At 42.1% G+C, this 18,305-nt stretch overlaps 1 protein-coding gene across 1 annotated transcript in view; it reads right to left on the reverse strand.

Annotated features, from left to right (window-relative positions):
- Positions 1 to 17,958, reverse strand: part of MICOS10 (mitochondrial contact site and cristae organizing system subunit 10) — a 32,951-nt gene extending 14,993 nt beyond the window's left edge. Inside the window, exon 1 of the mRNA XM_036444315.2 lies at positions 17,802 to 17,958. Within this exon, the coding sequence (XP_036300208.1) occupies positions 17,802 to 17,865 (64 nt within the window). The 5' untranslated portion in view covers positions 17,866 to 17,958. The remainder of the gene's footprint in view (positions 1 to 17,801) is intronic.
- Between the last annotated feature and the right edge of the window lie 347 nt (positions 17,959 to 18,305).

Below are 18,305 nucleotides of genomic sequence, written 5' to 3' on the forward strand. Positions count from 1 at the left end.
AACCCGGGACGTTTCGGTCCACAGGTCGATGCTCTATCCACTGAGCCAAACCGGTTTCGGCTCTCCTGAGGTTTTTTTTAATCTTCAAAAAAGGGGTAACATTTGAGTTGCCTTCAAGGACAGACTTTTTGCCCTGGCCAGTTTTCTCAGTGATTAGAGCATCGGGCTTACACACCAAATGGTCTTGGGTTTGATTCCAGTCAAGGGTACATTCCTAGGTTGTAGGTTTGATCCCCAGTCCCAATCTGGGCCAGTGCACAAGGCAACCCATGTGTGTGTCTCTCTCTCCCTCCCTGCTCCAAAACCTCCCTTCCATTCTCTCTAAAAAAATAAAATAAAAAAACAATCAATGGCCCTAGCTGGTTTGGCTCAACTGAAGGGTCCCCGATTCGATTCCGATTCAATTCTCATCAAGGGCACATGCCCGGGTTGCAAGCTCAATCCCCAGTAGGGGGCATGCAGAAGGCAGCTGATTAATGATTCTCTCTAATCACTGATGTTTCTATCTCTCCCTCTTCTATCTGAAATAAATAAAAAATATTTTTTTAAAACAAAAGGAAAAAAAAAAGATTTTTTAAAGCCAGAGTTTTGGGGGAATGGACATATATTCTACCCGATGGCAGAAAAGCAGGGCTTGTGTAGGGAAATGAGGGGAGAGGGGAAGACAGAAGTCTAGCATGAGGCATGCCCTAGAGTAGGGGTGTCGAACTCAATCAGAGAAGGGGCCAAAATCTAAAATCCAGCCTAAATCGCAGGCCGAATGGTTTACTGAACAGTCATAAACTGTCATTGTGATGGAAACGCAGCGGAGTGCAGTGATGACAGCGCGGTGCGGGCCACATTGCAAGGCCTGGCGGGACGAATTTGGCCCTCGGGCCTTGTGTTTGACACATGTGCCCTAGAGAGTAGGAGATAGGGCTAGAAAGGGATGGACGAGAGCCATTCCGAAGGCACCAGAAGCTGGGCCAAGGAGTCTACACAGCACTTAATTCAGCAGGCAGGGGGCTTCCCTGAAGAGTTCTTAAAGAGGCTAACAAGACTGAGGCTATGCTTTAGGAGATTCATCTGACTAAGGTGTGTAGGATTACTTGGAAAGGAAGAGACATTTTGCTGGCAGAATTTGTAGCACTTAACAACTGATTAAGTGCATGTATGTGTATCTGGGGTTTTGGAGGGTACAATAAAGAAAACGCTGAGAACTTCTACCTGGATAACTACAAAAACGTTAGTGTTACTTATAAGTCATCAACTAACCTTTTAATGCCAAATTTAAATCTAAAACATAACTTGATTTGTAAAAGTGCAATGTGTACATTCTTTTCAGGAACACCAGACAATCTATACTAATAAAAGAGTAATATGCTAATTAGGCCATGAGACCTTCTGGACATCCTTCTGGACATAGCTGGGGGCTTGGCCAGCCTGCAAATCGCCCCCAAACGGCCCTCAGCCCCTCGGCCAGGCTGGCTATGCCCCCCAGTGGGGACCCTCACCCTGATGGGGGCGTGGCCAGCCTACAAACGGCCATCAGCCCCACCCCCCAAGGAGACCCCCTGATCTGGGACCCCCTTCAGGGCAGACCAACTGGCCCCCATTTGTGTACCAGGCCTCTATTCTATATTAATAAAAGGGTAATATGCTAATTGGATCGGGAGACCTTCCAGATGTCCTTACGGACAAAGCCACGGTGGTGGGGCCAAGGCAGAGGCAGTTAGGACAATCGGGCGAGGAGGGGAGGACAGTTGAGAGCGAGCAGGCTAGGAGGGGGGGACCAGTTGGGGACAAGCAGACTGGCAGCGGGGGACAGTTGGGGGCGAGCAGGCTGGTGGCGGGGGACAGTTGGGGGTGATTAGGTTAATAGGGGGGCAGTTGGAGGTGAGCAGGCTGGCGGGGGCGGGGGGGCAGTTAGGGGCAAGAAGGCCAGCAGGATGTGCAATTGGGGGAGAGCAGGCTGGCAGCCAACCTCCCGAGGTTCTTCCCATCCTCCATCCCCTGATGGCCCCCATCAGCCCCAATCTGTGGCCAGGCCGGGGGACCCCACCCATGCACGAATTTGTGCACCAGGCCTCTAGTATTAAATAAGGAGCATTCACTAAGCATTGATGCTTCAGGATTAAATCACCCCATTTTGACCCTCACAATAAATTCATTTTATTGGCCCCATTTTATACAGAAAGGTTAAGTAACTTGCCTCAGGCCACAGAGCTGGGACTTGAACCAGGCAGCCTGACTCCAAAGGCCTGGTCCTTGGTTGCTATGCTACACTGCTGCTAGTGTAGCCTCCTTACAGACATACAAATAATAATCATGCTGTTATAATCAGCCATTTTGATTTACCAGAAGAAACTACCTCCCAAATTTCATCCTGGCCAAACTATCTGTAGGTATTTCCTTAATTACAAACTGAGAACTTACCCTGTGCTAGGCACTACACTGGGCCCTGGGAAATAATAAGTTCCTGCACTCAGTAAGTGCATTATCTAGTGTTGGAGCCAACTGATAATTAGAAACTCAAAGTACAAGATATGACGACAGAAATAGGATGTACTAGAAGCACTGAGCACAGTACTCAAACCATCCTGGAGGATTAGGGAAGAATGAGGAAGAGATGGTGGCAGAGAAATGGACTACAAGGAGCTCAAATTCTCTTTTCTACCCATCCAACTGAAAAATATTTCCCCGCAGCATACTTTAATCCTTCCTCAACAGCTCTCCCTCTCCCTTTCCATTTCCGTGTTAGGCAGAAAAGAAACAGACAGTGTTTAAGGTACCTTTGATCAGGAATCAGGAACTTCTGAGTAGGAGTGATGACACTTAATGATGACTCTGAGATAATGGGTCCTTAGGTAAAGATATATGAAGTCGTGGACAAATAGAGATAGGAAAGGGGGTCACATATTTTTAAAAGATATCAATAGGTTTGCACTTAAGGTACAGCTAGTGCAAATAGTGAATATCCCAAATCGGCATTGCAAAGGCACTGGAAAGACTTGCCTGAATTTGGGGGCTTTCATGAGCAAGCAGGTTTTTCTTTGTTATTCAAATCTGGTTCTAATAAAGTACCTAGGACTATAGGTGAGGTAGGACTTAACACCCAGATGACTTTATATTATAGTAGCATTCTCTAGTAGCATTTCTTAAAGGCAACATTATTCTACAAAGCCCCATAAATAAATCTCTCCAATTCACTGGACCTGCATACTTGAAGAAGCCAAAAACTTAGTTTTTATAAACTGAGTAAAGGAAAAAAGCCTTCTAAAATAAGTTATGAGCTGAAATAAAATGAATCAAGTTGGTCAACTAGGAGAAAAAGTAAGTTCTGATTTTTTTCAATGATCACAGCCAATCTTTTCTGGGAATACATAAGATTAATAGCATTTATTCTAATATCAATCTAATATATAATTAGAGCAGTTACATACTGTATTTTTGTTTCCAATCAAAGTGGGATAGCCCCGGCTGGTTTGGCTCAGTGGATAAAGCATCAGCCTGAGGACTGAGGGGTCCCAGGTTCGATTCCAGTCAGGGGCACATACCCAGTGGGGGGATGTGCAGAGGACAGCCAATCAATGATTCTCTCTCATCACTGATGTTTCTCTCTCTCTTCCTCTTCCTTCTTCTCTGAAATTAAAAAAAAAAAAAAAAATTAAAAAAGAAGGGTTTTCAAAGTGGGATATTTATGAGTTCAAGGTTTGTCACATATAGGCATATGCTGAAATGGTAAAAAAACAAACAAACAAACAAAAACAAAAACCTTTTTTAATCCTGCAACTAATGGATTTCAATTTAGTCATCTGAAATGATGCCAAAAAACTAGCAGCTTTCTTAGAACTACCTTCGAGTAAAAAGTGAATTATGGTGCTTTAAATCAATTGCTTCAGTTAATCATTTAAAATCTATCAAACAGGAATTCTGAGTGATTTATATGTACAGGTCTGACAATCAGAAACATTTGTTCTAACTTATAAACATTTGTCCAAGTTAAGTAAGTCTACAAATCCATCAATAATTATGTGAGGGTGGCCAAAACTGGTTTGGCTCAGTGGTAGAGCATCGGTCTGCAGACTGAAGGGTCCCAGGTTCGATTCCAGTCAAGGGCATGTACATTGGTTGCGGGCACATTCCTGGTAGGGGGTGTGCCAAGAGGCAGCTGGTCGATGTTTCTCTCTCATTGATGTTTCTAGCTCTCTATCTCCCTTCCTCTCTATAAAATATCAATAAAATATATATTTTTTTAAAAATTAAAAATTAAAAAAAATAATTATGTGAGGGTGTTACAATAATTATAAATTATCCTATGCATCCTAATGCAGGTTTAGGTTGGATAAGGAAAAATGAAGTAAAAACAAACACAGGATTTCAATTCTTCCCATATACACTGTTAACTATTAGTCTTAAAATTCTACCAGAAGATACATCATTGAAGCAACCTGAAGAGTCTATGTAATCTTAAACAAGCCCCTTGGCCACACTGTGATCTGTCAGTCCATCTGCCCTCTCTCCAAGACATGTCTTGTACCATTTTTATTCATCTATATTTTCATATCCCACATTCTCACATTTTTTCTAATTTGTATTTAAGTTTATCTTGTATTTCTTGTTCCTGTCATGCTATCTCTATAAAGAGCATTTCAAATTTCATTTTCTTCACTTCTTACTTTTAAAAATGACAAGTTAAATTGCTACCTGTTAATGGTTACCAACTCCAACACTTTCACTTTATAAGTAATACAGTTTTCTTATCTTTTTTTTAACATGCATACATGTAACCAATCAATGAATCTTCACACTAAATACAGCCATGTTACCAGCAAGCAGAGCAAGAAACAGAAGATAACATCCCAGAAGCCTGCCTGTGCTTCCTTTATCAAAATTTGTCATCCAAGGATAACCATATTCTAACTTCTAATAGCATAGTGTAGTTTTGCTTGTTTTTAAACTTACAGAAATGGAATCACACAGTGAGTACGTTGACCCAATAGTGTTGAAAATAGTTGTATGTAGTTCATTGTATTATATAGTTGTACTAGAAATTCAGTGCATGAATTTGTGCATGGGTGGGGTCCCTCGGCCTGGCTGGCTATTGGAGCCATCTAGCCCAGTCTCCATTGGGGCCACCTGGGGCTGGGGGGTGGAGAGGGAATGGGAGGCAGCGGAGGTTTGCTATGGGGAGTGCACTGATCGCCAGGGGACAGCTCCTGCATTGAGCATCTGTCCCCTGGTGGTCAGTATGCTGTCACAGCGACCGCCAAGCAGTCACTTAGGCTTTTACTAATGTATTATATATAGATACATTATAACTGCTGTGTAGTAAGCCACTACATTAATATACCACAACTTACTTACCCATTCTGTTGATGGGCACTTGGGTAGCTTCTAGTTAATCTTATTATGAATAGTGTTCTATGAACAGTCTAGAAAGTCATTTGATGAACAGATGTATGAATATCTCTGAGGTACATACCTAGATGTGGAATATCTATGTCATAGGGTGAACATATAGTTAAGCATTAGTAGATACAGCCAGTTTTCCAAAGTAGTTACACCGATTCATACTTCCAAGAGCTGAACCTGAGGATCCTGGTTGCTTATATCTGCACTGAAACTGAGTATTTTTCATCCTTTTGGTTTTACATAACTTTTTGAAGTATAATGTATGTACAATAAACTGCACCCATTTAAACTGTATAATATATGCCAAGACCGGTTTGGCTCAGTGGATAGAGCATCGGCTTGCGGACTGAAAGGTCCCAGGTTCGATTCCGGTCAAGGGCATGTACCTTGGTTGAGGGCACATTCCTGGTGGGGGGTGTGCAAGAGGCAGCTGATCAATGATTCTCTCATCGATGTTTCTAACTCTCTATCCCTCTCTCTTCCTCTCTGTAAAAAATCAATAAAATATATAATAAAAAAATAAAAAAATAAACTGTATAATATAATGAGTTTGATAAGTGAAAGGAGCACCACAATCAAGCAACAGAATACTATCAGCCCACTTTTACAAAGTGGTAGTACCATTTTACACTCCCATCAACAGTGTACAAGAGCACAGACAATAGTGTGGTGATTGTTGGAAAGGAATAGGGGAGGGAATGGAGGAAGGTAAAGGGGAGATAAATGGTGATAGATGGATACTTAACTTGGGGTGATAAACACACTATACAGTGTACAGATGATGTGTTGTAGAATTGTGCACCTGAAACCTGTATAATTTTGTTAATCAGTATAACCCAAATAAGTTCAATTAAAAAACACACACCAGTATACAAGAATTCCAGTTGCTCCAGATACTAATGAACTCTTAAAGTTGTCTTTTAACTATTTTAATGGGTATAGAGGTATCTCATGATTTTAATTTGCTGAACATCTTTTTATGTGTTTGTCATTAGTCTAACTTCGTTTGTAAAAATCTTTTCATACATTTTACCCATTTTTTTTAAAATGAGGTGTCTTATGACTAATTTTAAGATGTCCTGATTTATTCTAGAAACAAGTCCTTTACCAGGTAGATATATATATCTCAAATGTTTTTTCCCATTCTGTGGCTTGTATTTTTGTTTTTTTAATGGTGTCTTTCAAAGAGCAAAAGTTTTAAAATTTTGATCAAATCCAGTATGTCATTTTTTTTCTTTTGTGAAATTTTTGCTATTTTGTGGCCTAAGAAGTTTTTTCTGAACTCAAGATCACAAATATTTTTCTCCTCTTTTCTTCTAGAGGTATTATAGTTGTAGCTTTTACATTTAGGTCTGTGATCCTTTTGCGTTAATCTTTTATGTTTGAGATAATAAGGTTAATTCTTTCTCATGGATACCCAGTAATTCTAGCACAATTTGTTGAAAAGATTTTCCTTTCTTCATTAACTGACTTGACACCTTTGTTAAAATAAACTATGTATTTATGGGTCTATTTCTGGACACAGCTGATTCCACTGATCTATATGTGTACCTTCTCCAATACTACACTATCTTATTTATTGTAGCTTTATAGTCAATCTTGAAATCAGGTAATCTTATTCCTCCAACTCTGTTTCTCTTTTTAAAAATTGCTTTGGCTATTTTTGATTATTTAAGTTTTCATATAGATTTTAAAACCAGCTTCTCAATTCCTGCAAACATTTGAGCATTATTTTTCTTGCTGGAAAAAGATAAACTTCCTCCCTGAGTTGTTAGGAGAGTAAAAAAGAGGTAATATGTTAGTATACCAAATATGATGGCAAATGGCAGGCATTAAGTTAATGTTAGCTTCCTTTCTCTTTCCCTCTCTTGGCCTTTAAATAAACAGGATCCAATCCAGTAATGCCCTAACATTTCACTAGTGGGTCAATGGCCGTAGTAAAAATATTACCACACCAAATGACTTTTATAAGTAAATATTTGTATTTTTACTTGGATTCGATACTAAAATGCACTTGCCAGAGAAAGCAATTCAGCATATTTACTAATAAACTGTTTCAGCCCACATTTTAGGAAAGCATAAAACCACAGCCAGACAAAAATTTAAATGTTCTCAACTCCCATATAGTTCCTAATTACATTATTTTATAATATTGTACTAACAGAAAACTTTCCTCTAATAAGAGCACAATGTCCCATTATTCATATGTTGCTATTGCAAACAGAAAAAGTAGTTTTATATTTGTTTAGAAATTGTTTGGAAATACATATAAACACTGTTTAGCAATACATATAACAAAACATGGCCACTAATTCACCAATTAAGATGTACTAATATGAAACCCAAACCTATAAACAACCAAAACCCTTTGAAGTATTTTAGTTTAGCCTAATTGATATCACTCCCTGAAATGGAGATGTATCAGTTTGCAAACACAGGCCACCAAAAGGCAATTTTTGGTGAGCCACCGATACTTTGTGGTAACCCGCATTTATCAGATGAACTGATACTTAAGGAAAAACAATAATTTGCTTTCTTTTTCCATAACTTTATTCCAGACCTCTTTCAGTGTTTTTTTTTTTTTTTTTTTTAACATTAAAAGGGCTTGAGACAATCAATTTAACTACATTTAATTGATTAATGGATGAATACAAAAAATCTACAGTTTAATTTTAAGGCAGGTCAACGGCTGTCATTTATTGTACTGCTTCTTAACAAGGAAGGCCAAACCCCTTCTTTTCAAGAAGATGAATGCATGGCAAAGTAACAACTTCCATACTGTTGATTGAGCTGTATGTACCAGGACCTATTTCAAGACATGCCAGAAATTAAAAAAAAAAACTATAAAATGTTACTGGGGTTCCCCTCCTGCCTTTCTTATTGGTCAACCACACTATTCTACATTTACATAGGCTTTGCATCACCCCTGACTACCTCCCACTCATGGGCTGCATTCCAAGTGCTATAAATATTACCACTGTACTGTCACCATTAATTCTGTCTCCATTCCACTCCTGCTCTCATCTTATTTCCTCTAATTTGATAACCTTTGGCATGATTTTGCATTATTTTATAATCCATCTCTCTCTTCATTCTGATCCTTTCCAATTTATTCTTCTCATGCTACTTCAGTGATCTTTCAGAAATCAGAAATTCAACCATCTCACTCTTTAGCTCAAGATATAGTGCCTAATTACATTATTTTATAATACTAACAGAAAACTCTCCTCTAACAAGAGAACAATATTACATAAAGAGTTGGCATGCAACCCAGCATTTCCACTCCTAGTTAAATATCCAGGAGAAATGAAAACATATGTCTACATAAAGACTCATAAAATTAGTAATAGCAGCATAATTCATAATACCAAAAAAGGGTGAGCAACGCAAATGTACATTAGTTGCCCTAGCTGGTTTGGCTCAGTGGATAGAGCGTCGGCCTGCGGACTGAAGAGTCCTGGGTTCGATTCCAGTCAAGGACACATGCCCAGGTTGTGGGCTCAATCACCAGTATAGAGCGTGCAGGAGGCAGTCAATCAATGATTCTCATAATTGATGCTTCTATCTCTCTCTTCTTCTCCCTTCCAATCTGAAATCAATAAAAATATTTTAAAAAACACACACTCACAAAAATATTGTACATTAGCTGATAAATAAACAAAATGTGGCATATCCATATCATAGAATATTATGTTAACATGTTATAATCCCTATCAAAATCCCATGACATATTTTTGCAGAAAGAGAAAAACCCATCCTAAAATTCATATTGAATCTCAAGGGACCTTGAATAGCCAAAATAATCTTGAAAGAGAACAAACCTGGAGCACTCACCCTTCCTGATTTCAAAATTCACTACCAAGCTACAGTAATCAAAACAGTGTGAAGCTGGCATAAAGATATATAGGCCAATGAAATAGTAGAAAAGAACCCAGAAATAAACCTTTGCATATATTAGTACTGGAGGCCCGGTACACGAAATTCGTGCATGGGGTGGAGGTGACCCTCAGCCCAGCTTGCACCCTCTCCAATCTGGGACCCCTCGAGGTATGTCCAATTGCCTGTTAAGGCCCGATCCTACCAACATCCCTCTCAAAATCCAGGACTGCTGGCTCCCAACTGCTCGCCTGTCTGCCTTCCTGGTTGCCCCTAAACATTTCTGCCTGCCAGCCTAATCACCCCCTAACCACTCCCCTGCCAACTTGTTTGCCCCTAACTGCCCTCCCCTTACAGGACTGGTCACCCCCAACTACTCTCTCCTGCAGGCCTGGGTATCCTCTAACTGGCCTTCCCTGCAGGCCCAGTCGCCCCAACTTCCCTCCTCTGCCAGCCTGGTCACCCCTAACTGACTTCCCCTGCTGGCCTCATCGCCCACAACTACCCTCCCTTGTAGGCCTGGTCCCTCCCAACTGCCCTCCCCTGCCAACCATCTTGTGGCGGTCATCGTGTGTCCACATGGGGGCAGCCATCTTGTGTTGGAGCGACGGTCAATTTGTATGATTTCAGAGAGGAACGATAGGGGTTGGGAGGCTCCTGCTGGCATCAACCTTGGCCAGCCTGGCACCACTTGCTCACAGGCCGGCCCCACCCCCCTATTGCCCTGCCACAGCCATCAGTCACCTCCCTCTGTGGGGTGACCAACAGGGCTAATGGGGGGGGTCCCCCACTGGCACCCACCTTGGCTAGCCCAGGGCTGATGGCTGGGGGCAGCTACTGTGTTGAGCATCTGCCTTTTGGTGGTCAGTACACATCATAGCGACTGGTCATTCCACCATTGGGTCAATTTGCATATTAGGCTTTTATTATATAGGATTATACAGGATATATATTTGTATAGATCTCTGTCCCCAGTTCTGGAATAGAGCTCCTAAATCCCTGGGCATTTCCTGGGTGACAGTGTCTTTTGTTGTAATGAGGCTACTCTTGGTGAGCTTCTGAGTAGCTTCATGATGGGGGCTGGTCACCTGAAAGACCAAGCTTAGAATTTTCAGCTCCACTCTCTGACTCTCAGCAAGGGGAGAGGAGCTAGAAATTAAGTTAATGATTGATCATACCTTTGGGACGAAGTGTCCCAAAAAATCCCAAAAATATGGGGTTCTGAGAGCTTCCAGGTTGGTGAACACATCTATGTGTCAAGATGGTGGCATACCCAATGCCCGGTATCAGAAGCTCCTGCTCTTAGGACCTCACACTATTGTCTCTCTTCATCTTGCTGTTCATTCATATTCTTTAATATCCTTGGTAATAAACTGATAATCTACCGTGTTTCCCCGAAAATGAAACATCCTCCGAAAATAAGACCTACTTACAGGTTTCCTTCTGAGTGAAATATAAGGCATCCCCTTGAAAATAAGGCCCCCCCAGGCTCCGTCTCAGAATGAAAATTAATTTACCATAAACTGGTTGCTAGGGCCACCCCGACTGGCGTCTAGCAACCAGTGACGTTACGCGGAGTCCTGACGTCACTGCTGTGTGGAGGTCGGAATGAGCGGTGAGTGCGGGGCAGGAGAGAGGAGACTTTCGCAGATGCGTGTAGAACAGGAGGATTAGAGGGGATGGGACGCGACGAAGGTGGTGAGTGCTGGTCTGTCTCTGGTGACACTACCTGATGCTCTCAGCCGCCCTCATGATGACTGAAGGTTCTCAGTCAGTGGCAGACCCTGCTCCAGCCCAGATCCAGGCCCCAGCAAGCCCAATAACAGTCCCCAGGCAGGCCCCAGGGGATAAATGTCTGATAAAGGGGTAGGGGGGATGTCTGGTGAAGGTGTTCAGTGGCACAGGGGTGGGGGGAGGGGGATCACTTAAAATGACAGGAGGATCAGAGGGGGCAATCAAAATGACACAGGAGGATCAAAAGGGGTTACTAAAATGGTAATCCCCCCTCTGATTCTCCTGTGCCATTTTGATTCCTCCTCTAATCCCCCCTGTATCATTTTAAGTGATTTCCCCTCCCCCCACCTTGATACCCCAATTCCTTTTTTTTACCCCTATAAATGAACGCAAAAAGAAAAAGCTACTCCGTGGAGTACAAGAAAGGAATCGTGGAAGACTCTTGGGCCAAAATCTTTCTGCTTTCTGCAAAGAGAAGATGTTGAGTATCCGATTGGTCCGAAAATGGCGAGCAGAGTACGGTAACCTCATTAAACAAGTGGACAAGGGAAATGCTAAAAAGCGCAAGTGTGGATCAGGTCAGCAACCATTATTTTCTGAGCTGGAAGACCTGATCTGTGAATGGTTTGTTGACAGGAGAGCAAAGGCTTTGGTTGTGAATAGGGCTCAGATTCAAGAATTTGCCCTTGCAATGGCACCAGTTTGACATAGCCCCCGAAGACTTCAAAGCATCACAACATTGGCTGGATAATTTCCTTCAGTGAAGTGAACTGTCTTTAAGAAGATCTACTACAACATTGTTTAGGTTGGAAGATACTCAAGTTATTAAGCGAGCACTTGCATTCAAGTCCTTTATTGATGATGCTGACTTCTCCAAATACAATCTTTCCAACATGATTGCTATGGATGAAACTGCAGTGATTATGGGCCAATCATCTCAAACAACAATTGAACAGCGGGGTGTACATTCCCTCCACTGCTTATGAAAGTGCACGTTTCCTGTATTTTGGCAATTTGTCCTGATAGCACTAAAATCCCACTTTTAATTATTTCTAAGGGCAAGAAGGAAAATATTGAACGTATTTTGGATGTTTTTATTTTATTTTTTAAAAATATATTTTATTGATTTTTTACAGAGCAGGAGAGAGGGATAGAGAGCTAGAAACGTCGATGAGAGAGAAACATCGACCAGTTGCCTCTTGCACACCCCCTACCGGGGATGTGCCAGCAACCAATGTACATGCCCTTGACCAGAATCAAACCTGGGATCTTTCAGTCCGCAGACCGATACTCTACCACTGAGCCAAACCGGTTTCGGCAAGGCATTTTTATTCTTGAAACTAAAAAAGCCTGGGCCACACAAGCAGTTATAAAAAAGTGGGTTGATTTAATGCTGCCGCTTTTATACAAAGGAGCCAAAGAGGCCTGCTAGTCTGGGATGCAACCAGCACTCATAGTGCTAAAGACATGAAGACATTTCTTCATGAAAGAAAAATAGATCAGATAATGATTCCCGCAGGAATGACAGCCTATCTCCGGACTCTTGATATTGCAATAAACAAGCCATTCAAAGACAATTTGCACATGAAAATTAATGACTACATTGAAAATAGAATGGAGAGAAATCAGCGTGGAAATTTTGTGAAACCTAAACTGCAAGAAGTTGTGAGTTGGGTGAAGAATTCATGGGAGAAAATCACTGATAGTTGCATTGCAAATGCACTGCGAGCAGGCTACCTTGACAAGAAGTACTCATTTAAAGACAGTGCTATTGCTAAACATGAGAGATTTGGTCCATTGATTCTGAAAGAAACGGAGTCACAAGAAATTCACCAGGAAATCCAGGAACTGGATTGCTATGATGATGTTCCAGAAGATGATGACATGATTGTCATTGAATAAATGAATAAATTCTTGATACTGTAGGATTCACAGTTTGTCTGGTTTGTGTTGACAACTACCGTACTACCGTACCATATACAGGTAATAAATTTCCTTTATTTTCATTTAACAATAAATGTGTACCATATTCTTCTTCATGGAAAAATAAGACATCCCCTGAAAATAAGACCTAGCGCATCTTTGGGAGCAAAAATTAATATAAGACATTGTCTTATTTTCGGGAAAACAGGTAAGTAAGATGCTTTCCTAAGTTTTGTGAACCATTCTAGCAAATGACTGAACCTCTGATCCACAGCCAGTCAGTCAGAAGCACAGGTAACAATCTGGACTTGTAACTGGCATCTGAAGTGGGGGCAGTCTTATGGGACAAAGCCCTTAACTTGTGGGGTCTGTGCTAACCCAAGTTTGTATCAGAATTGAATTATAGGCCACCAACCCAGCTGGTGTCAGAGGATTGCCTGGTGTGGAAAACCCACACATCTGATGTCAGAAGTACTATGAGTACATGAATAAAAGAGAAACCGAGTTTTTCCTGCTCAGACATCAAAGGCGCAAGCAACAAAAGAAAAATAGACAAACTGAAGGTCATGAAAATTTAAAAACGTTGTCCACCAAAAGACTATCAATAAATTTTACTATCTACAGACACCTCACATAATGGAAGAAAATATTTACAAACCATGAATCTAATAAAAAATAAAAAATATCCAAAATATATAGAGAATCCTAAAGCGCAACAATAAAAAATGATTAAAAAATGAACAAAGGGCCGAGACCGGTTTGGCTCAGTGGATAGAGCGTCAGCCTGCGGACTGAAGGGTCCCGGGTTCGATTCTGGTCAAGGGCATGTACATTGGTTGCGGGCACATCCCCAGTAGGGGGTGTGCAAGAGGCAGCTGGTCGATGATTCTCTCATCGATGTTTCCAACTCTCTATCCCTCTCTTTTCCTCTCAGTAAAAAATCAATAAAATATATATATATATTTTTAAATTAACAAAGGACTTGAATAGACATTTCTCCAAGGAAGATATATAAATGGCCAATAAGCACATGTAAAGATACTCAACACTCTTAATCATTAGGCAAATGCAAATCAAACTGCAAGATACCCATTAAGATAGCTACTATCAAGAAGACAATAGCGGGAGGGAAGGAGAGAGAGGAAAGGGGAAGGGAGGGAAAGAGGAAGACCACCGGTTGGCGACTGCTATTCTAAAATATCTCTTTCTTTTGACAGGTTTCTTATTCCCTGAGTCTCCATTTCCATTCTGAAGTACCAGGAAAGCACGTAGCAAAGATATTAAAAATTCTGTTACCGCTCTGCCTAAAAGAACAGGAACTAATAAATACTCACTACAAAAAAGTACATCCTGCAGTGCCAAAGACTACTCAGAGTAGTAAAATAAAGCCTCCCAAAATTAGACTTCCATGTTTCATCTCTTATGCCCTATCTCTAAGTCCGGCACTAATGAGACAAACCCCTCAAAATCGGAACTCAGCTGCCCCCTCAAAATTAAAAATCCCCGTTCAACTTCTCCATTATCATCCTCAAATTTAACTATGTAAGAGAAAAGCAACCAAAATCATGACCTTTTTTTTCTCCCTGTAGTCTCCTCCTGCTAAATGTAATCAGTTACTAAAACTTATCTGTTATTTGGTATAAAAGAGGTGCACAGGCATCCCTCCTGTTTCACTTCCAAATTCTGATCAATAATATTACCACTTATCCAAGTTCTAACCTTGGTGTCATCTTTATAAGAAATGAAGATCAGCCAAAACCGGTGTGGCTCAGTGGATAGAGCGTCAGCCTGAGGGCTGAAGGGTCCCAGGTTCGATTCCGGTCAAGGGCATGTACCTTGGTTGCATGCACATCCCCAGTGGGGGGTGTGCAGAAGGCAGCTGATAGATGTTTCTAACTCTCTATCTCTTCCCTTCCTCTCTGTAAAAAATCAGCAAAGTTAACCAATTGGAGTGAAAATAAAGAAAATAGCATTTACTGAGTTCCTGCTATGTGCTTGTCACTTTGCTGGTCTAGGAAGTGAGTTGGTTATACTATTTCATTTTATAAATGGGAAGAAAAGTTAGGAGTTTCTCAAATATTCCTTTCCAATCTAACAGTTCAGATCATTATCACTTCACATTTACAATACTGCTTGTCTCTTCTACTCTAAATCTGTTTGGTATAAAACATTGCTAGAACAATCATAACAAAAATTTCATTATAGCACATCAATTCCCTGTGAAAGGCAGTGAAATTCTTCTGCTTCTCTATTGCCCACTGACTGGCCCAGAGCTCGACAAGTATTTCTTGTTTACTAGTAAAACCATCCCCTGTCCAGTTTGCTCAGTGGACAGAGCATCAGACTGCGGACTGAAGAGTCCCAGGATCAATTCCAATTAAGGGCATGTACCTGGGTTTCGGGCTAGATCCCCAGTAAGGAGCGTGCAGGAGGCAGACGGTCAATGATTCTCATCATTGATGTTTCAGTTCCTCTCCCCTCCTCCTTTCCCCTCTGAACCAATAAAAAGATATTAAAAAATACAAAATAAAACCATCCCATGATTCCCCACCAGACTAGGTGTAATGAGCCCTGGAAGCAGAAAGTAATAGACTTAATATACTAGTAAGACAGAGGCGCTGAATCTACAGAATGCATGTGAAAAAGTCAAGGGCAGCGCAAAAGCCTTGAAGACAAAGTAGAACCTCTCCAAGACATTTCACAGTTCTGACTCCACCTAAACCAGGCTTCTCTGGGGAACAGGGGTGCTAAAATTACCATGTCTGGGTTTTAACCCAGCTCCTCCACTTCTAAGACTTAATCTTTCCATGCTTCAATTTCCTCCTCTATGTAAGTTCAACTGGGCCTCTGCTCAAATTCTTCCATCTTCCCTGACTTTCCAAGTCCAAGTCATTCTCCAAAGGTCAGCTAAAAGGCCATTTCCCTTGCAGACTCTTACTGGATGACCTTGACCCATCACTCCATTTACTGGATTTATAATAGTACTACAGCGAAGAGTCTGAATTACTCATTTTAATTTGTATCTGTAATCATACATTACCATGCTTCATTTCATTATTCCATCTGTGTATGCCATACCCACCACCAATGTCCCACTCATGAAGGACAATGACACTACACACTGCCTCACTTGATCATCACTGGCAAAACAATATTAATATCAGTAATTACTACCACCATTTACTAAATACACAGCACCAGGCACCATGCTAAGTCTCTTATATGTTTTTCTGACCTTCACTCTCCATAATCCTTTTAGGTAAATGTGTCTCTATCCCCATTTAAGGAATACCTTACCCAAAGCTACAAAACTGCTGTGGATGGGAGTGGGTTATTTCAACCCAGCTCTGTCTACCTCCCATTCTTTTAAAAAAAAATATATATTTTTTTTATTTATTTCAGGGAGGAAGAGAGAGATATAAACATCAATGATAAAAGAGAATCATTGATCAACTGCCTCCTGCAGGATCCCCCACAGGGGATGTAGCCCAAAACACAGGCATGTAACTGGACTGGGAATCAACTCCTGGTTCAACCATCGAACCAGCTGGGCATCTACCTCCCATACTTAACTACTACACTGTACTGTTTGGTCATTTCATATCTACGTGTTACATCTTCTCTCCTAAATATACACTGTTAACACTAACAAAAACTGTATATTTCTTTGGCTACTTACAACTTAACTCATTCTTAATAAGTGAGTCAAATGCAAGCCTTTAACTTACTTAATCCTCACAACAACTCTGAGACAGTAATAATTTTTATTGCTATTTTACAAATGAAAAAACAGGCATGAAGAAATTAAATAACTTTGTCCCAAATCACACATTTGGTAAGTAGTAAATCCAAGGGTGAAGTGGTATCTGTGATACATTACTCCATTTATGCACTCTTCTCAATGTTTATTAAGCATTCTCCTCGGGGGGTGAGGATACAGCAATGAAGAAACCAAAAATTCCCTGCTCTCATGAAGCTTACAATCATTTATTTTCCTATATATTCATTCAAGAATAATCCTCCTAAATACTCGAGATTTCCACACAAAAATATCAAATTCAAAAATAAAAATTATTATCAAAAAAGACCATGGGACCTGAAGCCAGAAACCCTGGGATAAACTCCCAACTTTGCCATTTATTAGACCCTGGACAAATCCCTTCTCCATTTCATGACCTGTATGAGGTAATGTATAAAGCTGGGCACCCAGCAGTGTCTGGCACCTTAATATTCTCACTCAGTTAAGGAATTTCCCTCTTCCCCCTTCCCTCCCTGCAGTGACTTCATAATTTGTGTCGTCCCTGAGCACATGTGAAAAGGCTCCACGGAGTTACATCAAGGACTACAAAGGGGCCAATGTCTCACTTTCCAGGGCAAATCTCATTCCAGATCCCCATCGCCGTGTCTCCAGTTTCAGGCCCTGGACTACTCCGACGCCGATAAATCAGGTTACAACTCGGGAATGACAGCCGCTCACGTTAGGGGCTGGCAGTGTCTGCAACGTGCTCCCGATGACCTTCTTTGGAAGGAACCGTGGTTTCCGCTGGGGTGGGAGGCGGCGCGGGAGAGGCGGCCCCAGGGAGGGTTTGGAGCCGCTGGCACAAGGTTGTGCCCTACATACCGTTTTCTTACTCCAAGAGCTCAACCCCCCTCTGCAGGCCTGCAACTGCACTCCGCCCGCTCGGGCGAGGCCGAGGCCGAGGCGCCTACGGCCCAGGTCCCCCGCCGCCCGCCCGCCCGCCCGGGTGACCTCGGCCTGGGCTCGGGCAACTCGCCCCGGCCTGAGGGGCTGGGACAGGCCTGGCGGCCTGACTCTCGCGGAGCTTCGCTTCCGCCCTCCGGCTCAACGGAGCCTAGGGGAGAAAAGCCCTTACCTATCTTGACGACCGTGTCCGCCAAGCACCGGTCCCACTTCCTGCCGAGCTCGGACTCCGACATGTTTCCCACCTGAGCTCGGCTTTCCCCGCGGCCTGGCCCCGCGCTCCGACTCCAGGCAAGTCTCGCGAGAGTCGCCCGCGGTTCCCAGGCCTGAAAGACGCGCGACGGCGTGCCAGATATCGCGAGATGATCTGACTGCTTCCGTTTCTACCAGTTTTTGTTTGTTTTGTTTTTCAGTTGGTCGTCAAGGTGACGGGTTGCAGAGAGGCCCGAGGTGACCCTGACCTTGGAGCCGCGCCTACCTAAGGGTCGTGAGGCTGACAGGTTTCCTGGCTGGCACCCAGATTCCTGTCTGGAAGGTCCTGGTTCCGCACCAACTCCCGACATCGGCCCTGGAAATTCCCAAGGCGAGTGAGGGCACTGCGCGTGATTGATTCATTCATTTAACTTCCTCACCTTCACTTTTTCTACTCCCTCATTCACTCGTTTGTTGCAAGGAG

The sequence above is a fragment of the Pipistrellus kuhlii genome, unplaced genomic scaffold (genome assembly GCF_014108245.1).
Source record: "Pipistrellus kuhlii isolate mPipKuh1 unplaced genomic scaffold, mPipKuh1.p scaffold_m20_p_2, whole genome shotgun sequence".
NCBI lineage: Eukaryota > Metazoa > Chordata > Mammalia > Chiroptera > Vespertilionidae > Pipistrellus > Pipistrellus kuhlii.